Below are 24,286 nucleotides of genomic sequence, written 5' to 3'. Positions count from 1 at the left end.
GAAAGGGTGCTTTTGAGGCCACTTTCTGTAAGAAAGGGTGCTTTTGAGGACACTTTCTATAAGAACGGGTACTTTTGAGGACACTTTCTATAAGAAAGGGAGCTTTTGAGGACACTTTCTACCAGTGGACACATTATATATAAGAAAAGGTGATTCTGAGGCCTCCTTCTTCAAGAAAGGGTGTTTTTGAGGACACTTTCTATAAGAAAGGATGCTCTTGATGACACTTTCTATTAGAACGGGTGCTTTTGAGGACAACTTCTATAAGAAAGGGTGCTTTTGAGGACACTTTCTATAAGAAAGGGTGCTTTTGAGGACACATTCTATAAGAAAGGGTTCTTTTGAGGACACATTCTATAAGAAACGGTGCTTTAGAGGACACTTTCTATAAGAAAGGGTGCTTTTGAGGACACATTCTATAAGAAAGGGTGCTTTTGAGGACACTTTCTATAAGAAAGGGTGCTTTTGAGGACACTTTCTATAAGAAAGGTTGCTTTTGAGGACACTTTCTATAAGAAATGGTGCTTTGAGGACACTTTCTATAAGAATGGGTGTTTTTAAGGACACTTTCTATAAGAAAGGGTGCTTTGAGGACACTTTCTATAAGAAAGGGTGCTTTGGAGGACACTTTTTATAAGAAAGGGTGTTTTTAGGACACTTTCTGTAAGAAAGGGTGCTTTGGAGGACACTTTCTATAAGAAAGGTGCTTTTGAAAACACTTTATATAGGAAAGGGTGCTTTTGAGGACCCTTTCTATAAGAATGGGTGCTTTGGAGGACACGTTTTATATGAAAGGGTGCTTTTGAGGACATTTTCTATAAGAAAGAGTGCTTTTAATGACACATTCTATAAGAAAGGGTGCTTTTGAGGACACTTTCTATAAGAAAGGGTGCTTTTGAGGACACTTTCTACGGGAGAGAGTGGCCACTTTCTATAAGAAAGGGCGCTTTTGAGGACACTTTCTACAGGAGAGAGTGGCCACTTTCTATAAGAAAGGGTGCTTTTGAGGACACCTTCTATAAGAAAGGGTGCTATTGAGGACACTTTCTATAAGAAAGCGTGCGTTTGATGACACTTTCTATAAGAAAGGGTGCTTTTGAGGATACTTTCTATAAGAAAGGCTGCTTTGGAGGACACTTTATATAAGAAAGGGTGCTTTTGAGGACACTTTATATAAGAAAGGGTGCTTTTGAGGACACTTTATATAAGAAAGGGTGCTTTTGAGGACATTTTATATAAGAAAGGGTGCTTTTGAGGACACTTTATATAAGAAAGGGTGCTTTTGAGGACACTTTATATAAGAAAGGCTGCTTTTGAGGACACTTTCTATAAAAAAGGGTGCTTTTGAGGACACTTTATATAAGAAAGGGTGCTTTTGAGGACATCTTCTATAGAAAGGGTCCTTTTGAGGACACTTTATATAAGAAAGGGTGCTTTTGAGGACACTTTATATAAGAAAGGGTGCTTTTGAGGACACTTTATATAAGAAAGGGTGCTTTTGAGGACATCTTCTATAAGAAAGGGTGCTTTTGAGGACACTTTATATAAGAAAGGGTGCTTTTGAGGACACTTTATATAAGAAAGGGTGCTTTTTAGGACACTTTCTATAAGAAAGGCTGCTTTGGAGGACACCTTCTATAAGAAAGGGTGCTTTTGAGGACACTTTATATAAGAATGGGTGCTTTTGAGGACACTTTATATAAGAAAGGGTGCTTGTGAGGACACTTTCTATAAGAAAGGGTGTTTGTGAGGACACTTTCTATAAGAAAGGGTGCTTGTGAGAACACTTTTCATAAGAAAGGATGATTTTGAGGACACTTTCTATAAGAAAGGGTGCTTTGAGGACACTTTCTATAAGAATGGGTGCTTTTGAGGACTCCTTCTAAAAGAAAGGGTGCTTTTGGAGGCATTTTCTAAAGGAAAGGGTGCTTTTGGAGGCACTTTCTATAAGAAAGGGTACTTTTGGGGACACTTTCTATAATAAAGCGTGCTTTTGAGGAAACTTTCTATAAGAAAGGGTGCTTTTGAGGACAGTTTCTATAAGAAATTGTGCTTTTGAGGACACTCTCTATAAGAAAGGGTGCTTTTGAGGACACTCTCTATAAGAAAGGGTGCTTTTGAGGACACTCTCTATAAGAAAGGGTGCTTTTGAGGACACTCTCTATAAGAAAGGGTGCTTTTGAGAACACTCTCTATAAGAAAGGGTGCTTTTGAGGACACTTTCTATAAGAAAGGATGCTTCTTTTGATGACGTTCTGCAAAAGGAATGTTGGTATTGAGGGCATGATGTTTTTATATGAATAGAAGCTGACAAAATTCTTGAATTTTGAGGACAATGGTTTTATACCCTCATTCTTATGGGTAGGACATTTGAAGACGCTTTAGCCATGTCTGTCTAGTGAGCACTATAATTCTCGAACGGAGTAAAACTTTCTATTAACAAGTAAAAAAGTATCAGTCGGCTTTGGCGACAGAGATATACCCTCAGCTTATGTAAATTGAAACTTCCATCTACGGTCAGATCGAATGTATATAGGGTCTTTTCAGTATTTTGTGGTCTTTTTTGGACATTTGAACTTGCCGACGAAAATATGGCTTAGGATTAAAATTCGAAAGTATTGCGGAGGAAGTACTTGAAGGAATGGACCAACATAGTCCATTATGGAGGTGAATCTTATTTTGGGAGTCATACGTATCTTTTCGATAGATATCGCGCCCACTAGTAACTTTTGAGTACACTTATAGAAAAAAATAATAATAGAAAAAAATTCGTTTGACATTTTTCATAGAAAATGTTTTTTATAACAAATAGCGCCATTTAAGTCAATAATTGCTCATTTTAATGTAGCGATTTGGTCAAACATTGTACATTGTAATATTACGTAAAACATTATAAACAAAACTAAGTATTTTCTTTCATGATTGTTGAGATTTTATGGAGTTTTCTGGGCCGTTATATTCGTTAGTTTTTGTGTAAGAGACACCCAACTGACTTTTAGTGAACCATTGTAACCCATCCCTATTTGTTATAAATTGTAGCAAAACTTTCTCTGGCAACAACACGATTCAAAATAACATGATTTTAATTCAAAAAATTTATTTGCCATTAATGTTGACATTATTGTTATTTTCTTTTTTTATGAATAAAAACATCACCAAGCACTTGTTTATATGCTTATTTCAACTCTTTTAGCCGCAATAAGACATTAAAATAAAACAAAACAATTTAAAAAAAAATACCACCCACCCAATAATAATAAAAGTATCTTTTTTAACAAGAAGAAACATTTAGATGTCTTTTTCCGCCACTAAACTTTGTATATACAAAATAAGATTTTTTTCTTCACATATTTATGATATTTATTGTTGTTTTTTTCACACCTCTTTCCCCCAAATAGATGAAATTATGATGAATATTTTTCATACCAAAAAATCACCATTTCAAATGAAAACAATTGAAACTGGCTGCTGCTGACTGTCGTGTGTCTCCTCCATATATGGGATGTATGATGAAAGCAAGAAAATTGAATTTTAACTAGGAGAAATATCATTAAGTGTTTTTTCTTTTAATAATGTATTTAACACATCAATTGATCGTTTGCCAAAGAAAATACCATAGAATAAAATATAATTATATCATTTTTTATTTTGTTTTGGGAAGAATATTTTTCATATCGAATATTTCTGAAATGTGTTTTAGAGGAACAAAACATTTTTACAGTGTTTTATTTAACTTGCCTTGGTGTGTGTTTAGTTCAAATCTGGTAACTCATTTTTAACACGGTTGCAGTAGACCAATGTTAGTAAAACTTTGCACACTTTTAAGATTTGGATGACAATACACGAATATGAAATCAAAACCAATATTGGTCCATTTTTACACTGTTTTACAGTGTTTTATCTAATTTGTTTTTCAAATCTGGTAACTAATTTTTCACACAGTTGCATTTGACCAATCGAACTTAAAATTTTGCACACATTTCAGATTTGGATGACAATACATGAATATGAAATCAAAACCAATATTGGTCCATTCTTACAGTGTTTTTACGGTGTCTAACTTAACCCCCTTTTCAACTCTGGTAACTGATTTTTAACGCGGTTGCAGTTGACCAATCGAAATAAAACTTTGCACACTTTTCAGATTTAGATGACAATACGTGAATATGAAACCAAAATCAATATGGGTCCATTTTTTCCTATAGCCCCCATATAACGGTACCACCCGATTTCCGGTATTTTGCTTTTCAAATCTGGTAACTCATTTTTCACACAGTTTCAGTTGACCAATCGGACTAAAACTTTACAAACATTTCAGATTTGGATGACAATACATGAATATGAAATCAAAACCAATATTGGTCCATTTTTTCAGTGTTGTGCAGTGTTCAATTTTACATGCTTTTTAAATCTGGTAATTCATTTTCAACACAGGTGTAACTGACCAGCGAACTAAAACTTTGCACAATTTTCAGATATGGATGATAATACATGAATATGAAACCAAAACCAATATGGGTCCATTTTTTCCTGTAGCTCCCATCCAGCGGTACCACTCGATTTAAGGTATTTTATCGTCATTTTAGGCCCGTATTGACGGTTTTTTGACAACTTGGGTTTCCAATGGTACAGAAACGTGCCCATTGAGAATTATGGACATAGGTCCAGGTGTTGGTGTAGCCCCCATATTACGGCTCCACCCGATTTCAAGTGTTTTTACAGTGGTTTATTTAACTTGCTTTGGTAGCTTAGTTCAAATCTGGTAACTCATTTTTAACACAGTTGCAGTTGACCAGTCGGACTAAAACTTTGAATACTTTTCAGAGTTGGCTGACAATACATAAATATGTATTTAAAACAAAGATTGGTCCATTTCACAGTGTTTTAACGTGTACTATTTGAATTGCATTTCAAATCTGGTATCTCATTTTCCACACAGTTGCAGTTGACCAATCGAACTGAAACTATGCACACTTTTTAGATTTGGATGACAATACATGAATATGTGCCCAATTTTTCCTACAGCCTCCATATAGCGGCACCACCCGATTTCAGGTACTTTGAGGATTTTATCTTAAGTTTTGCCCGAATTAGCTGTAATTTGGCATTTCCAAAGATACAGACATTTACCCACCAAAAATTGTGAACAGAGGTCCAGGTTTTGGTATAGCCCCCTTATAGCGGTACGGCCTAATTTTAAGAGTTTAAGGATTTTATCTTAATTTTTGGCTTTATTGAATTGGCTGTAACGTGGCATTTGGAGTCCACAATGGTACAGAAACTTCCCCAACAAAAATTATGGACATAAGTCCAGGTTTTGGTATAGCCTTTATATAACGGAACTAAACGAAAAAATTTATTTACTCAAAAATTAAAAATAAAATATAATTTAAAAAAAATTAAGTTTCAGCTTTTTATTTAGAAATGCACTTAAAACTAGAAAATAATTTGTCGCTTTGCCTCAATAAATATATTTTTTCTCATGATGGAATCTCTCAAATAAAACGCTTGCATTAAAATTATAAATGGTGGCAAAATAAACGGCAAGCGTTTTATTTGAGAGATTCCATCATGAGAAAGAATATATTTATTGGGGCTAAGCGACAAATTATTTTCTAGTTTTAAGTGCATTTCTAAATAAAACGCTGAAACTTAATTTTTTTTAAATTATATTTTATTAAAAAATATTTTTTGATCAAAACTTACCATAATCTGAAAGTTTAACTTTCTCTAGGAACGGATCAGCAACAGGCAACTGAAAAATAAGAGGAAAACGATGGTTTAAAATGTTGTGTATAATTTGACTTATTTAAAAATGTGAAATTTATAAATATTATTAAATATAAACTATTGCAGACATGACTTTAATGAAAGTAAGTATGTAATTTGTCCACGGCTATAAATGTGAGTACTCTATGCCCAATACTCTTTATGAGCAGTGAAATGTCCCAATATTTTGGGCAACTCCTCCATACTCCCACCCACTACTCCACAAAAGTGCAGTTAAGTTCAGGTTAGCATTGGAGGTAGTCTTTCTGGCTATAAGTTTATTATCCATATCACCCACGATCTTGAAACGCTGACCACACAGCACAAAAAAGTTGCAATGTAGTCCCACTAGTATTTTCCCGTTACTGATACTTCCACTTAGCATTGCAATAAAAATGTATAATATATAATAACTTCTAATAATAGGGGTGGTCTAGCACACAAAACATGTGAAAGGTACTAATTATTAAATGACACATTTTCCAGATCACATGTAGCCTCCATACAAATGCAAGCAAAAACAAAAAAAACATGACTCAGTTATAAATAGTTAACCTATATAGTATAATTTTTTTGTCATCACATAATTAATTGTCAGATGGAGAAAAAAATACCACGGGATTTACTAAAAAATACACACACAACCATATTTTGTAAGTCAACATGGCCATTATTTGCAAAGATAATTAAAAAAAAAAAATAGTGGCTACTATTATATTGTTTACAAATGGAAATAACAAATATTAACAATAAAATTAAAAAAAAAAAAAACAAAAAAATTAATCGCTTGGTAAATAAACTTAAAACAACGATACGATAATAATGGTAATGGACGGGGAAAACGCCAGCAACAACAAATTTAAACCATATCTCTGGCTGATCAGGGACGACGTTATGTTATCTTTGAATACAAAAAACGCAACCTATTTATTTATTGTACTCTCGAAAACAAAAAATGTGAAAAAATTAAGTGGAAACGTTTTTAGTAAATTACGATTCAATGCGAAGTACATACAATAATTTTCATCTGTTCGAGTCATATATAACCTAAACAATGAGAAAAAAGGTTTATAAAACAATTCTGAATGAAAATTGTGAGTGTTTTTTTAAAGATAATGACTTTGAAACCCCCTCCCCTACAATTTTTAAAAACACTATCAGACCTTTGCACGGACAATACTCTGAAAAACTCCATCGTAAAAAAGGTCTACAATGAGAAAAAGGTCTTTAGAACAATTCTGAATGAAAATTGTGAGTGTTATTTAAAAATAATGACTTTGAAACCCCCTCCCTCAATCTTTAAAAACACTATCAGACTTTTACACGAATTTTCGGACAATACTCTGAAAAAAATCGATCGTGAAAAAATGTCTACAATGACAAAAAATATCTCAAAACAATTCTGAATGAGAATTGTGAGTGTTATTTAAACGTATCGAGTTTAAAACATTATACCACAATCTTTAAAAACATTATCAGACTTTTGCACGAATTTTCGGACAAAACACTGAAAAAATCCATTGTGAAATAATGTCCACAATTAGAAAAAATGTCTACAAAACAATTCTAAATTAAAATTTTGTGTGTCATTTAAACATATCGACTTTTCAACCCGCTCCCCTAAACTTTTAAAAATATTATCAGACTTTTGTACGAATTTTCGGGCAATACTCTGAAAAATTCCATTGTGAAAAAAGATCTACAATAAGAAAACAGGTCTATGAAACAATTCTGAATGAAAATTTTGTGTGTTATTTAAACATATCGACTTTGAAACATTCATTTAAAAACATCAGACTTTTGCACGAATTTTCATACAATGCTCTGAAAAAAATCGATCGTGAAAACATTTATACAATGAGAAGACATATCTAAAAACAATTCTGAATGAAAATTGTGAGTGTTATTTTAACACAACAAATTTGATACCCCTCCCCTACAATCTTTAAAAACATTATCAGACTTTTGCACGAATTTTCGGACAATGCTCTGAAAAAAATCGATCGTGAAAAAAGTCTACAATGAGAAAAAATATCTAAAAACAATTCTGAATGAGAATTGTGAGTGTTATTTAAACGTATCGAGTTTAAAACATTATACCACAATCTTTAAAAACATTATATTTTCTGATAATACTCTGAAAAATAATAATAATGAAATAATGTCTACAATTGGAAATATGTCTAAAAAACAATTCTAAATGAACATTTTGTGTGTCATTTAGACATATCGACTTTGCAACCCGCTCCCACAATCTTTAAAAATATTATCAGACTTTTGCACGAATTTTCGGACAATACTCTGAAAAACTCCATTGTGAAATAATGTCTACAATTGGAAATATGTCTAAAAAACAATTCTAAATGAACATTTTGTGTGTCATTTAAACATATCGACTTTGCAACCCGCTACCATAATCTTTAAAAACATTATCAGTCTTTTGTACGAATTTCTGACAAAACTCTGAAAAATTCCATTGTGAAAAAATGACTACAATAAGAAAACAGGTCTATGAAAGAATTCTGAACGAAAATGTTGTGTGTTTGTTTAAACATATCGACTTTGAAACATTCTCCCAAAATATTTAAAAACATGATCAGACTTTTGCACGAGTTTCTGAGAAAACTCTAAAAATTCGATCGTGAAAAGGGTCTACAATGAAAAAAGGTCAATAAACAATTCTGAATGAAAATTGTGATTGTTATTTGAACACAACAAATTTGAAACCCCCTACTCTAAAATTTTTAAAAACATCAGACTTTTGCACGAATTTTCGAACAATACTCTGAAAAACTCCATCGTGAAATATTGTCCACAATTGGAAATATGTCTAAAAAAACAATTCTAAATGAAAATTTTGTGTGTCATTTAGAGATATCGACTTTGCAACCCGCTCCTATAATCTTTAAAAACAATATCAGTCTTTTGCACGAATTTCTGACAAAACTCTGAATAATTCCATCGTGAAAAAAGGTCTACAATGAGAAAAATGTCTTTAGAACAAATCTGAATTAACATTTTGTGTGTTATTTAAACGTATCGACTTTGAAACATTCTCCCGCAATCTTTAAAAACATTATCAGCCTTTTGCACGATTTTCTGACAAAACTCTGAAAAATTCCATCTTGAAAAAGGTCTACAATGAGAAAAAAAGGTTTTTAGAACAATTCTGAATGAACATTTTGTGTGTTATTTAGATTATCAGACTTTTGCACGAGTTTCTGACAAAACTCTGACAAATGCTGTCCTGAAAAAAAAGACAAACTAAGTCTACTTATTTACTAATGTAGGTGTGTTCGTGTCAGGGATATTGTGCGAACGACTAAAGCCTATGGTCAACGAGATAATTGGACCATACCAATTCGGCTTTAGACCTGGCAAGTCCACTATTGACCAGATATTTACCCTGCGGCAAATCTTGGAGAAGACCCAAGAAATGCAGATCGACACCTACCACCTTTTTGTCGATTATAAAGCAGTCTTCGACAGCCCGCTGCTTCAAAGGTATTCCAAGTCATGTCTGAATTTGGTATCCCTGCAAAGCTCATCCGGCTTTGTATAATGACTTTAACTGACACGAGGTCCTCAGTTAAAATAGGAAAGAACCTCTCCGAAGAGTTTGGTACCAAAAGAGGTTTCAGACAAGGAGACAGCCTTTCGTTGGCTAGGCCATATCATAAGAATGAGCGATGATGAACCCGCTAAAAAGGCGTATAAATACGGACCGCTTGGCGGTACACGCAGAATTGGCAGGCCAAGGAATAGATGGCGCAAACAAGTGTATGATGAGATGAAAAGGCGCGGTATTCCAGAGTGCGAAGCAACAAATAGAGAGAAATGGAGATCTTTTCTTAGTTCGGCCTATGTTCTGTAATGGGCCAGCTAAGTAAGTAAAGTAAGTAAGTAGGTGTGTTCGTGTTGAGATTTTGCTCCAACTGCAGATGATGCATTGAAAACATCATGTTATGCTAATAACTATAAAACTGTAATATAATCGACTCCTCATGAATACGGTCTACCACTGGTGTCATAAGGAGGCACCCTGTTGCAGTTTTCTCGGTATTTCGGGATAGTTGGAATATTCTTATACTGCGTAACTCTAACATTTGCATACTAAACTGGCGCCAGAACAAGGTTTCTTGTCATCAATTTAAATGATGCCGGCGAGCGATTTGAGGACAGTTTTTCTGCTTCTAATCTTTTTACAAATAACAGAGGCATGTGCGAACGACTTAATCAAACCGTCAAAAGTTAATATAGTGTATTGGGTTAGGTAGCGATAAGAACAACATGTTCATGGGGTACCTCACATTTTAGCAGTCCAAGAGATGAAGATTTAGTGGAGGATATTTTCATATTCTACGAAGGGAACAACTGCACTATGTAACTTATGTACATCTTTAACTTATTCTATATACACGCACAGAAAAAATATTTTTCGCTTTTGTTGGAACAAAAATATATGTTTTGGTTCCAAAAATGTATTTGTTTTGTTCAAACATTGTAATCCAAATCCAAAAATACCATCTTTTGTTCCAAACATAGAAAACAAAAACAACTTTCGAATTTCCGCAATATTGTTAAAATCGTTAACAATACCGATTGTAGGAACTATCATAATCTAATTTTGTTTACAAAAAGTATTGTCAATACAGAAAACCAGCCCAGAAATTTTTGATTTGAGTGCATATACTTCTCATATACACTTTTCGCATAACTTGGATATAAATGTCGCGTATAATATTGCAATCATTGATGAACACAATACATGGTTTGCTGCATTGGCTGACAACAAAGACAAACAAAAAGCCACAAGAACCCACCACAACATAAGGAATAATTAAACACCATAACAAACATGAAAAGGAAAGAAGAATGAAACAAAACAGAAACAAATAAAAACAAGAGTCTCACAAGTACATACACACAAAAACAAAGGTAAAGGCAGCATGTCATACAAACACACCACAACTCACCAAAATTGTTTTTTCAACACGACATCGAATAGCGAGAGAAGAGAAACAAATTTTCGAAGAAAAGAGAGAAATATTGTTCAGTTGACACAAACTATTTTTGGATTTACAATACTACATGAGGAATCCAACAATATGTTAACAATACATATTTTGCTCTTGGAATATTGTTGGATCAAACATATTTTTTTCTCTGCGTGTATGTGTCATCAATCACAGGATCTGTAAATGGCGATTTGCGTTCTATAGGGAAAACAAGCCAATATTCGTAGAGTGATTGTAATGTACTTCTTTATCAATAGTAAACATAATCTTAAGAACTAAGACTGACAATATAACTTAACCTAACGTAAACGAATGTGTAAAAGAGATATGAGAGAGGTCATAAAAAAACACACTTAGATATCTCACGTGTGACAGGTAAACAAGCCACAAATACTTATCAGCCCTAAGTCTAAATTACATCACGCACGTAATCTAACTCAAACATGTCAAATGTGACTTTGGAAAATCTTGGCTCAGTTTTTTCTTACGACGGTTTCTTTGCACATGTTTACCTTATTCTTTGGGAACAACAGCTGAAATATCTTTTATTGGTTCTTTCCGATACAAAATGTCCCAAATAAGTCACTTTGTATTTAAATGGAATTTCAGTGCTGTTTAAAAATAGCTTTAAAGTTTTACTTTCGGATACGACAAAGGGTTTTGCACTTTCCAGAAGCATTGGTTATGCAAATAAATGGCTTCACATTTTAACATATTTATTTTGATATTCCAATTATCGAAATACTGCTTCACCTGATTAAGCTACTGGGAAGTGTAATGGCAACCAACAATAGCGCGGAAGAAGATATGGCAAACAGACTCAAAAAAAGCAAGATCTCTTTTCGTTCGTCTGATAAGGAGATGTTTCCAAAACTTTATTATCGGCTTGATGTACAATCAAAATGTGTATGTATCGTTCATATGGCTACCGCGGGCACGTTGGCCCAAATTTCCAATGGATCGGTCACACATTTCAGCCGAAACGGTCGCTATTTCCTGTTCAATGTTGGCTTTGAGCTGACCTTGTTGGCATAAATAAATAACCTGACGTAAACCGGCTTGAATGGAGCTTATTAAATTCACCAGGTGATCTTTGATACGGTTGAGGATAAGTTTGGATATTTATTTTCGCCATTATCGGTATCACACAAATACCACAACTTAGCAATTTTTACAATTATCATTTTTTCATTCGCTCGAAAAGGCCTCTCGCTCCCAGAATTCAGGTATCAAAGATAGTAGGATTTCAGCACTACGCTTCGACCTCACATCACATGAGCCAACCAAATCTTTTTGCCAACCATAATTTATTCTGTAAAGGATCTTAATTATAGAAGTAGACCTATTCTGTAATTTTTATCCATTGAAACGTTAACATTTCTTTTGTTTTTGCGAAAACTACAAAACAAACAAATTAAATTTGAATCAGTTCTGCCTCTCAACTTATGAATGACCGAAGAGTATAAATTTCAAATGAACATTTTTATTATTACTCTGAGCTAACTTATCTGATAGTTACTATGTAACGCGTTAGAATGTAGTTTGCTGAATGAGCGAATTCTTTAAATTGTATTCTACTTAGCTGCTCCTTATGAGAAGCGATATAATCGTCTTGAACTAGTTACTTAAAATAGTAGTAAGAAATATTTTCATAGTTGCATTTTAGCGGTTTGCTTTTAAATTCAGGTTTACATTGAGGATTATTATTTATTTTATTATTTATTGCTTTCGCGCCGGTTAGGAGGCGCATAGTGCCATACAAACTTCCTTAAATTTATTACCATCTTTAGCGCTTGTTTTTACTTGAGAGCAGCTAAGGTTCTCGTTAACAGATTTTATTTCAGTATTTAAACTTCTACGCCAAGATCCTCTGGGCCGTCCTCTACATTGGGTCCCTTGTGGGTTCCAGTCGAAGGCTTGTCGAGCTATGTTGTCTGGGGATTTACGCAGCGTGTGTCCTACCCAACGCCATTGTTTATAGGCAATTTCTTTTTCGATTGGTATTTGTTTGCATCTTCTGTGTAATTCGGAATTTGGTATCCAATTATCAGGCCACCATATATGTAAGATGTGCCTTAAGCAGCGGTTTACAAAGCACTGTAATTTATATGTCCCTCTGGTGCATACTAGCCATGTTTCACATCCGTATAAAAGTATGGATTTCACGTTCGAGTTGAAAATACGAATTTTTTTTCGAAATTGATAACTGCCGGGAGCGCCATATTTTCCGCAGTTTAGCAAAGGCACCTTTAGCTTTAGCTAATCGGGTTGGATGTCTGCCAGGATGTCTGCTTGGCTTCCAAGATATGTAAAGTTGGCTACATCTTCAATTGGCCTGCCATCAAGATGGAAGTTAACTTCATTGTCTTATTAACATTGATCCGTAGTTAATATTTCTCTGCCTGTTTTGCAAGTCATTTTGTTTGCTTTGCATATGGTGTTCGGAAGAGGAGATCAATGCAATGTCGTCAGCGTGTGTTAAATCTTTTAGATATTCCATGTTTATGGGGTGCCAGAGAATACCTCTGTTTGCTGGAGCATCCACACTCGACCGGAGTAACTCACCCATCACAATTAAAAATATAAGAGGGGATATAATGCATCCCTGTCGAACACCGGCCACAATATCTATTGTTTCCGGAATTTTTCGATTTGCCATATGGTTTCAAATAGGGGGGGAAGAATCTGAGCACTTCTGTGTGAGTTTGCTTTAAACATTTCGGGTACGATCCCATCTGCTTCTGCCGCTTTGCCAGGTTTGCTCTTTCGAATAGCTAATTCGATTTCATTAATACTGGAAATTTGGATATTAATGCGAGATATTTTTGGGATGTTGAGAAAGCTTACATCGATGTTGTTAGTAGGAGAAGAAAGAGGGGGCTGAAAACCTCGGTAAAGTGTTCTCTCCATCGTTTAAGCTGATCTTTCAGATCTGTGAGTAATACTCCATCTCTATCTTTGATAGGTACAGCCATGTTCTTTTTGCTTTCAACCATGCGGTTTGTACAGTCATAGAACAACTTTGAATTTCCTGTAGTTGCAGCGGTTTCAGCTTCTTCGGCAATTGATTCAATCCATTTGCGTTTATCGCGTCTGCATAACCGTTTAACACTGGTATCAATTGAGGTGTATGCTTGCCTGGCTCTTCGTACGTCGCTCCGCGTTTTGGCATTGTTGGCCTTCCTCCTCTCGTCAATTTTCGCCAACGTGTCGTCAGAAATCCATTTTTTACACGATTTTGACATTTTGCCCAAAACTGTTTCGCTGGTGGAAATGAAAGCACTCTTAATTTTGTCCCATTGCATGTCGCATTCCGGAGAATATAAGAGATTTTCCACTGTTTAGTATATGCTCGTCGAAATTATTCCATCTTGCTTCAGATATACCCAGAATACTAAGACGTAGGCGGTCGAATTCCCTTTCTAGCTGGGCTAGCTTACCAGTTTGAAATAAAATCTTGACGTTCCAGAATCCAATTCGTGTCCGTTGTTTCATTCCAAAAGTCTTTGCCTTATATCGATCAGTAATTATTCTTTCATTTCTTTCGGTTTCAGTAACAATTTAATCTCGCCGCAGTAGGTCGTTAATCTAAGGTCCAAAGCCTGTTTGATAGGGCTGCTATGTGTGGAGTACAGGCACACCAGAGTTGTGTATTGGTCGCCCCTAACATGGGAAAAACAGACACCAGTTGTAGCCGCTCCACTGGAATACCGACGCTAATTTGTGTACTGTTCTTACATTGAGGAACATTAATCTTGCTTGAGAGAGTAAAATTCACTGAGATAAGTAGCTGGAACTTACTGGAAAAGTTATCGTACACACCTATATACAGCCATATTCTGAACGTCAATTCCCCTTGAGTTTTCTCACCATCTCCTTTAAGTGGAAAAGTCGGAGAGACATAACTTTCGGGGAGTTTATTCCGACTAAGGTTAATAATTTTAGCGAAGGCATACTCTTCAGTTTTGTCTCTAAAAATTGAGATTTGTTCCAAAATTTAATCTGTTTCTTAATCATGATAACTAACAATTGAATCTGCTTCGATAACATGCGATATTCTGGATTATATCTATCAATTGAATGTCGATAAATTATTTTAAGTTCCTTTTTACGAACCATTTTTTCAGTACAGATACCTTATTTTTTTATCAGAAATTAAAAATTTCCATCTACCCAGTTCCGTTATCTCCGAAAGAGATTCCAAAACTGAAATTAACTTTTCAATATTTCGATGAATTTACTCGTTTGTTGCTGCATCTTTTCCATTCTTTCTTCTTTTTGTCAATAGCTTTTTTTAAAACTTCCTCGGTGCTTGAATTTATGTTTCTCCTGGGAAATTGACTGATAGATTGACACATCTAGCCTATGTGTTCAATTGAAGGGACTTATGCTGGGTCTTCTTCCTCTGTTTTTGGGAAGAGAATTCATCAAATCTCTATACATTTGCTTTGCGGATAGTTTGCATTAAAATCTTCGGAATTAATGCAAATCCAAAAATTAATAATACCAAAATTTAAAATTAATAAATAATATCGTGTAGGGTCCAAAGTCTCATTTATCAAAAGAGCGTAAGAGAGCAAAAATATCCGACGACAAGTGATACGTCATTAAATACACACTTCATAAGCTACTACTTGCTATCATCAAGCAACCAAGCAGCACAACCTACCTTCTGTGCATTATTAAACAATGATGGGCAATCGGCAAATGATGGATCATAGAATTCACTACGACGGCGTACAAGCAAACAACTGTGGACGTCAGACGACGGTGTGGAATGACGTTGAGGCGACTTTGCCTTAATTGCCGATGAATCGTAAACCAAAGGCTGCAATGGCTTCGTTGTTGTGCTGTTTTGAGGGGATTGTTCGCGTGCCGACGACATTACATGTGAATGACCGATGCCGCCGCCGCCGCCACCACCAGTGACATCGGCATCATTCACCATCATTAGACGTTTATGTTGTGGTGGCATTATACCAATACTATTGCCAAAACTATGCAGATTATTAGCACGTCTGTGGGTTTTTTCGCGACGACGGCTTACGTGATGTGAAAAACGTAAACCATCGGGTTTATCGTCGTCGTCATTGCCCCCGCCGCCGCCGCCATCATTGGAATTTGTTACGAGTGGAGATATGTCTCGTTTGGACTCAATTTTAGCTCTGAATGTGACATGTTTTGTTTGTTTTTGTTTTGTTTCATCATTTTTGGGTGGCTGTGGTGGTGGTCGTGGAGGTAGTGCGGCGGGGGGATCACATTCATTGTGAACCTGACCATTTTCATCATAATCATAATAGTGATCGATAAGTTTTGGCAAATTATCGTATTTCTTTTTACGATATACCGGAGAGTTACTTAACGATCTGGCTTTACGTTGTTGTAAAATTAGGGCAATATGTTTGGAGGGTGGTAGAGGTTGTTGTTGATTTGTGGGCACACCTCCCAATGAATTTTTACGCACGGTATTTTCATTTGTGGGTGGTTGGGGCAAGACAGACATGCGGGGTGAGGAGTTATCAAACAATGAGTAACGGCGAAACATTGTTGTTGGTTTGTTTTAAACAAAACCACAAATAACAACAACAGCAACGACGACAGGTGGAATAATAATAATAATAAATTTCAATGAACACACAAAAAGTAGCACTACTAAATTTTTATTTTTCTTTCACAATTTTCTCTTTTTTTTCTTTTTTAAACAATTTCTTTCACAATTTTTTATTGTATTGTGTGTATGCAATGTTTGCTTCTTCTTTTAAAAAAATGGACCACTGATACTTTTTTTTCCTTGGTTTGTTGCCACACAGCAACAACACTGATGCACAACGATTGTTGATCGCACTCCGTTTTTTTTCATGTGCAACACACACACACGCTAACTTCGTTCAACGCCGTTTCTTGTGTTACTCGCGAACCGATCAGTAGTAGAAGTAAATCGAAACTGGTTTCGTATGACCAGATAAAAGCTAAAATACCCTAACCCAACAGAGTCAATGATCAACGGAACGGTGCAAAACCTAGCCATATACAACAACAGCACCATAACGGCCGCACAAATCGAGAGTGAGAGAGAGAGCGAGAGAGTAATTACAGAATTTAAGTGAGTGCGAAAGTTAGTAATTGAATGAAAGAGTAAACAAATCCAAACAATCCTATTGTGGACATCATCAATAGGTAGCACAGAGTACTTGAAAACAATGAAACATGTAGTAAACAATACGTGTCATTAATATTAGGGGTGTTCACAACTAGTCGCAGATTAAGTTGTAATTTATGTCATCGCCTTACTCAGAGATGGAAAGTCACAATCTATAAAAAAAAAATAATTCGTTTTTTTAATAGAAGATAACATATAGGTGCAAAACCTAGCCTAGACAAAAACAGCACCATAACGGAGGCAAATGGAGAGAGAGCGAGAGATTAATTACAGAATTTAAGTGAGTGCGAAAGTTAGTAATTGAATGAACGAGTAAACCACCCAAGATCACCCATATACGTTAATGTGACTGCAACAACAACATATGTTCTCATTTTTTCTCATCTGCCGTGGTTTAGCAAAGGAATGGCTCGCTCAGAGAGACTAATGAACAAAATATTTTGAGCATCAATGGAGTAAACCACCCAAGATCACCCATATACGTTAACGTGACTGCAACAACAACATATGTTCTCTTTATTCTCATCTGTCGTTGTTTAGCAAAGGAAACACTCGCTCAGAGAGACTAATGCACAAAATATTTTGAACACCACCGGAGTAAACAAATCCAAACAAGGCATCATCATCAGGTAGAGTAAAATTGAAAACAATGAAACATACAGCAATACATGTCATTATTATTATAGGTATTCACGAGCATTAGAAGATGAAGTTGCAATTTATGTCACCGCCTTAATCAGGGATGGAAAGTCAGAATTTATAAAAAAATCAGTTTTTTTTAATAAAAATAACTTTTTGGTGTTGGTGATAGTGATGATATTTTTTATTAGGGATATTCACAAGTAGTCGAAAATGTACAGGCTAAATCCGTTTCTTTCGGAAAGGGTCTATAGAAGCAGCCTTTCTTTCAGAAAGGGTCTATAGAAGCAGCCTTTCTTTCAGAAAGGGTCTATAGAAGCAGACTTTCTTTCAGAAAGGGCCTATAGAAGCACCCTTTCTTTTGGAAAGGGTCTAAAAAATCACATTTTCTTTCAGTAAGGGTCTATAGAAGCAGCATTTCTTTCAGACAGGGCCTATAGAAGCACCGTTTTATTCTGAAAGCGTCTATAGAAGCACAATTTCTTTCAGAAAGAGTCTATAGAAGCACCCCTTCCTTCAGAAAGGGCCTATAAAAGAAACCTTTATTTTAGAAAGGGTCTATAGAACCACCCTTTCTTTTAGAAAGAGTCTATAGAAGCACCCTTTCTTTCAGAAAGAGTCTATAGAAGCACCCTTTCTTTCAGAAAGAGTCTATAGAAGCACACTTTCTTTCAGAAAGAGTCTATAGAAGCACCCTTTCTTTCAGAAAGAGTCTATAGAAGCACCCTTTCTTTCAGAAAAAGTCGATAGAAGCACCCTTTCTTTCAGAAAGAGTCTATAGAAGCAGCCTTTCTTTCAGAAAGAGTCTATAGAAGCACCCTTTCTTTCAGAAAAAGTCGATAGAAGCACCCTTTCTTTCAGAAAGAGTCTATAGAAGCACCCTTTCTTTCAGAAAGAGTCTATAGAAGCACCCTTTCTTTCAGAAAGTGCCTAGAGAAGCTTAATTTCTTTCAGAAAGTGCCTAGAGAAGCTTAATTTCTTTCAGAAAGTGCCTAGAGAAGCTTAATTTCTTTCAGAAAGTGCCTAGAGAAGCTTAATTTCTTTCAGAAAGTGCCTAGAGAAGCTTCCTTTCTTTTAGAAAGGGTCTAGAGAAGCTTCCTTTCTTTTAGAAAGGGCCTATAAAAGCTCCCTTTCTTTCAGAAAGGATCTACAGAAGCACCCTTTCTTTCAGAAAGGATCTACAGAAGCACCCTTTCTTTCAGAAAGGATCTACAGAAGCACCCTTTCTTTCAGAAAGGATCTACAGAAGCACCCTTTCTTTCAGAAAGGATCTACAGAAGCACCCTTTCTTTCAGAAAGGATCTACAGAAGCACCCTTTCTTTCAGAAAGGATCTACAGAAGCACCCTTTCTTTCAGAAAGGATCTACAGAAGCACCCTTTCTTTCAGAAAGGATCTACAGAAGCACCCTTTCTTTCAGAAAGGATCTACAGAAGCACCCTTTCTTTCAGAAAGGATCTACAGAAGCACCCTTTCTTTCAGAAAGGATCTACAGAAGCACCCTTTCTTTCAGAAAGGATCTACAGAAGCACCCTTTCTTTCAGAAAGGATCTACAGAAGCACCCTTTCTTTCAGAAAGGATCTACAGAAGCACCCTTTCTTTCAGAAAGGATCTACAGAAGCACCCTTTCTTTCAGAAAGGATCTACAGAAGCACCCTTTCTTTCAGAAAGGATCTACAGAAGCACCCTTTCTTTCAGAAAGGATCTACAGAAGCACCCTTTCTTTCAGAAAGGATCTACAGAAGCACCCTTTCTTTCAGAAAGGATCTACAGAAGCACCCTTTCTTCCAGAAAGGATCTACAGAAGCACCCTTTCTTTCAGAAAGGATCTACAGAAGCACCCTTTCTTTCAGAAAGGATCTACAGAAGCACCCTTTCTTTCAGAAAGGATCTACAGAAGCACCCTTTCTTTCAGAAAGGATCTACAGAAGCACCCTTTCTTTCAGAAAGGATCTACAGAAGCACCCTTTCTTTCAGAAAGGATCTACAGAAGCACCCTTTCTTTCAGAAAGGATCTACAGAAGCACCCTTTCTTTCAGAAAGGATCTACAGAAGCACCCTTTCTTTCAGAAAGGATCTACAGAAGCACCCTTTCTTTCAGAAAGGATCTACAGAAGCACCCTTTCTTTCAGAAAGGATCTACAGAAGCACCCTTTCTTTCAGAAAGGATCTACAGAAGCACCCTTTCTTTCAGAAAGGATCTACAGAAGCACCCTTTCTTTCAGAAAGGATCTACAGAAGCACCCTTTCTTTCAGAAAGGATCTACAGAAGCACCCTTTCTTTCAGAAAGGATCTACAGAAGCACCCTTTCTTTCAGAAAGGATCTACAGAAGCACCCTTTCTTTCAGAAAGGATCTACAGAAGCACCCTTTCTTTCAGAAAGGATCTACAGAAGCACCCTTTCTTTCAGAAAGGATCTACAGAAGCACCCTTTCTTTCAGAAAGGATCTACAGAAGCACCCTTTCTTTCAGAAAGGATCTACAGAAGCACCCTTTCTTTCAGAAAGGATCTACAGAAGCACCCTTTCTTTCAGAAAGGATCTACAGAAGCACCCTTTCTTTCAGAAAGGATCTACAGAAGCACCCTTTCTTTCAGAAAGGATCTACAGAAGCACCCTTTCTTTCAGAAAGGATCTACAGAAGCACCCTTTCTTTCAGAAAGGATCTACAGAAGCACCCTTTCTTTCAGAAAGGATCTACAGAAGCACCCTTTCTTTCAGAAAGGATCTACAGAAGCACCCTTTCTTTCAGAAAGGATCTACAGAAGCACCCTTTCTTTCAGAAAGGATCTACAGAAGCACCCTTTCTTTCAGAAAGGATCTACAGAAGCACCCTTTCTTTCAGAAAGGATCTACAGAAGCACCCTTTCTTTCAGAAAGGATCTACAGAAGCACCCTTTCTTTCAGAAAGGATCTACAGAAGCACCCTTTCTTTCAGAAAGGATCTACAGAAGCACCCTTTCTTTCAGAAAGGATCTACAGAAGCACCCTTTCTTTGAGAAAGAGTCTATAGAAGCACCCTTTCTTTCAGAAAGAGTCTATAGAAGCACCCTTTCTTTCAGAAAGAGTCTATAGAAGCACCCTTTCTTTCAGAAAGAGTCTATAGAAGCACCATTTCTTTCAGAAAGTGCCTATAGAAGCACCATTTCTTTCAGAAGGGGTCTATAGGAGCACCATTTCTTTCAGAAGGGGTCTATAGGAGCACCCTTTCTTTCAGAAAGGGTCTATAGGAGCACCCTTTCTTTCAGAAAGTGTCTATAGAAGCACCCTTTCTTTCAGAAGGGGTCTATAGGAGCACCCTTTCTTTCAGAAAGGGTCTATAGGTGCACCCTTTCTTTTAGAAAGGGTCTATAGGAGCACCCTTTCTTTCAGAAAGGGTCTATAGGAGCACCCTTTTCTTCAGAGAGCACCCTTTCTTTCAGAAAGAGTCTATAGAAGCACCCTTTCATTCAGAAAGAGTTTATAGAAGCACCCTTTCTTTCAGAAAGAGTCTATAGAAGCACCCTTTCATTCAGAAAGAGTTTATAGAAGCACCCTTTCTTTCAGAAAGAGTCTATAGAAGCACCTTTCCTTTCAGAAAGGACCTATAAAAGCAACCTTTATTTCAGTAAGTCTATAGAAGCACCTTTTACTTTAGAAAGGATTTATAGAAGCAACCTTTCTTTTAGGAAGGATCTATAGAAGCACCCTTTACTTTAGAAAGGATTTATAGAAGCAACCTTTCTTTTAGGAAGGATCTATAGAAGCACCCTTTCCTTCAGAAAAGGGCCTATAGTAGCACCATTTCTTTCAGAAAGTGTCTATAGAAGCTTCCTTTCCTTCAGAAAGGGCCTATAAAAGCAACATTTATTTCAGAAAGGGTCTATAGAAGCACATTTTCTTTCAGAAAGGGTCTACAGAAGCAGCCTTTCTTTCAGAAAGGACCTATAGAACCACGATTTCTTTCAGAAAGTGCCGAGAGAAGCTTCCTTTCCTCCAGAAAGGGCCTATAAAAGCAACATTTATTTCAGAAAGAAGCAACCTTTATTTCAGAAAGGGTCTATAGAAGCACATTTTTTCAGAAAGGGTCTACAAAAGCACCATTTCTTTCAGAAAGTGTCTATAGAAGCACCCTTTCCTTCAGAGAGGGCCAATAGAAGCACCTTTCCTTTCAGAAAGGGCAAATAGAAGCACCTTTCCTTTCAGAAAGGGCAAATAGAAGCACCTTTCCTTTCAGAAAGGGCCAATAGAAGCACCTTTACATTCAGAAAGGACCTATAAAAGCAACCTTTATTTCAGAAAGTCTATAGAAGCACCCATTATTTTAGAAAGGATCTATAGAAGCAACCTTTCTTTTAGAAAGGATCTATAGGAGCACCCTTTCTTTTGGAAAGGGTCTATAGAGTCACATTGTCTTTCAGAAGGGTTCTATAGAAGCACCTTTTCTTTCAGAAAGTGTCTATAGAAGCACATTTTCTTTCAGAAAGTGTCTATAGAAGCACCCTTTCTTTTGGAAAGGCTCTAGGTGCACCATTTCTTTCAGAAAGGGTCTATAGGAGCACCCTTTCTTTCAGAAAGGGTCTATAGGAGGACCCTTTCCTTCAGAGAGGGCCAATAGAAGCACCTTTCCTTTCAGAAAGGACCTATAAAAGCAACCTTTATTTCAGTAAGTCTATAGAAGCACCCTTTACTTTAGAAAGGATTTATAGAAGCAACCTTTCTTTTAGGAAGGATCTAAAGAAGCACCCTTTCTTTCAGAAAGAGTCTATAGAAGCATACTTTCTTTGTTTTACCTTCTTGACAATTACCAGGATCTCTTTGATCTGATGCCTGTTTGGTCTTCTTTAGGATGTTTTCCAAGAAGACAGCTGAAATATGCTGTAGTATCAACGGATGCCAGCATTTTCCTGATCACATATAATAAGGCAATGCTTCTACAGTTGGTGCATAGTTTCAGATCTCGTTTTTTGGCAATGCCGTGACTTCTCCCAGTTACTTGCAATACTTTCTTGTTTCCCTATTCTATTAATGATTTATGTAAAAGTTTCGGCGTCATATTTCAAACATTTTGCCGCATGCCATCATTTTCCAGTGGAGTGAACGAGTATTTAATCTGTAATATATTTTCCATTTATGACGGAATAATGATGGTGACACGCATAAAATAATTAACACATTCTTTCTAATAAAATGAAAAAAACATAGCTTCCGCATTTTCTATTACGACAGAGCTAAAGCATTGACATCATGGAAATATGCCTAAAATAATGTTGTTGGAAATTTAAAAAGAAACACTGACGTAGTTTTGCCTTAATTTGCTATAAAACTTAGCAATTACCAGGTGGGTCCGTCGTGTTGTCTAATCTAAATTTAAACACTCATAGATATCTGATGGGCCATGTTCAAATGCTTATCTTTAGACTTAATAAGTAGGTAACCTACTCATCGCAAAAGTTCCCCATTGACTTTTTGCGAATGTGCTGCTCATTATCTAACATTGGGAAAAACCTAAGAGTATTTGGCTGACTTCCGTATAATCAGTTGCTTTGTATTCGTGCATGAAACTAGGGGTTCTTAAATCGACTTCCATACTAGAGTAATTTTATGAAATTGCAGTAGTGGGGAAATCGATTTAAGAACCCCTAGTTTCATGCACGAATACAAAGCAACCGATAATACGGAAGTCGGTCTTTATTTTTATTTTTATATTCCATGGTTTTTAAAGCGACAGAGTCCATACATCGCTACAATAAAAGCATATCCAAGAAAATATAAATAAGACCCCCAAATCTTGTTTCATCACATTCTATGTATGGTAACATGGGGCGCCTTCGCCACGTTTTTCTTCAAAATGTTCTCATACCGACACCGTTAACGTTTTTTCAAATATTATTTTTGGTACAAATATTAGCGTATCTTGACTATAAGTTTTGATATATAAGTGGTTATAATTTTGTTTTTAAAATATTATTTTTGAGAATTTACAAAATGTCTAAAAAGTGGCGAAGCCTCCCCACCCATGGGGCAGCTTCGCCATCGAAATTGAACATTTTCCAACGGACTCTAAAACTGTAATTTACCATACTTTTTCCTTAAATATCAACATTATAGGAAAAATGAACATGTTTTTATTGAATAATCAAAAATGAATCTAAAATTCACAAATAGTAACCGATTCTAGCGGTTAATTGAAATAGGTTCCTTGAATTTATGTATACAAATCATAATATAACCAAAACAAGATACGTTTATGATTCTATTTGATTGTAACTTCACATTATAGTGTGGTATATCCATGGCATAAAGAATTGAAGTTAAACATGACAAATTTCTGACATTAACCCACCACACTCCTATCATGGCGTAGGCGCCCCACCCCCAACATATCTCATAATATGAATATATTGACATTTGTTATTGTTTTTTTCATGCAAATTATTGGGATTTCTATTCTTCAGTAGTTGTCTTTTAACGGTATAAAATATGTTTTTGATATCACAAAAGGTAAAGAAGATATCACAAAAAACATCTACCATAATTAATTTTCCCAATACCCTCAAAACACAAAACCGCGTGCGCCCGCTGTCATACTTATGACACAACTGCCAACTTTTGGGAGATGATAGATCTTCATTAAACTCACAATTTTGCCTTTAACGGATTTTTTCTAGCACTTGTATTTTGCGAGAAAATAGGCGATGGCGTACCCGCCCCAGTGGCG

At 36.0% G+C, this 24,286-nt stretch overlaps 1 protein-coding gene across 13 annotated transcripts in view; it reads right to left on the bottom strand.

Annotated features, from left to right (window-relative positions):
- SNF4Agamma (SNF4/AMP-activated protein kinase gamma subunit) overlaps positions 1-24,286 on the bottom strand; it is a 501,567-nt gene that overhangs the window by 34,916 nt on the left and 442,365 nt on the right. For 12 of the 13 annotated variants that reach the window (XM_073979972.1, XM_073979982.1, XM_073979993.1 and 9 more), the window contains one exon: positions 5,707-5,755. In XM_073979972.1, the coding sequence (XP_073836073.1) occupies positions 5,707-5,755 (49 nt within the window). Of the gene's footprint in view, positions 1-5,706; positions 5,756-15,456; positions 16,823-24,286 lie in introns of those variants that run through there. The other variant, XM_073980011.1, reaches the window with a different exon arrangement.

This window comes from Musca autumnalis, unplaced genomic scaffold, assembly GCF_047663935.1.
Source record: "Musca autumnalis isolate F117 unplaced genomic scaffold, ASM4766393v1 scaffold_1, whole genome shotgun sequence".
NCBI classification, from domain to species: domain Eukaryota; kingdom Metazoa; phylum Arthropoda; class Insecta; order Diptera; family Muscidae; genus Musca; species Musca autumnalis.
Note: the sequence above shows the minus strand (reverse complement) of the source record. Positions and strands in the feature narration are given on the sequence as shown.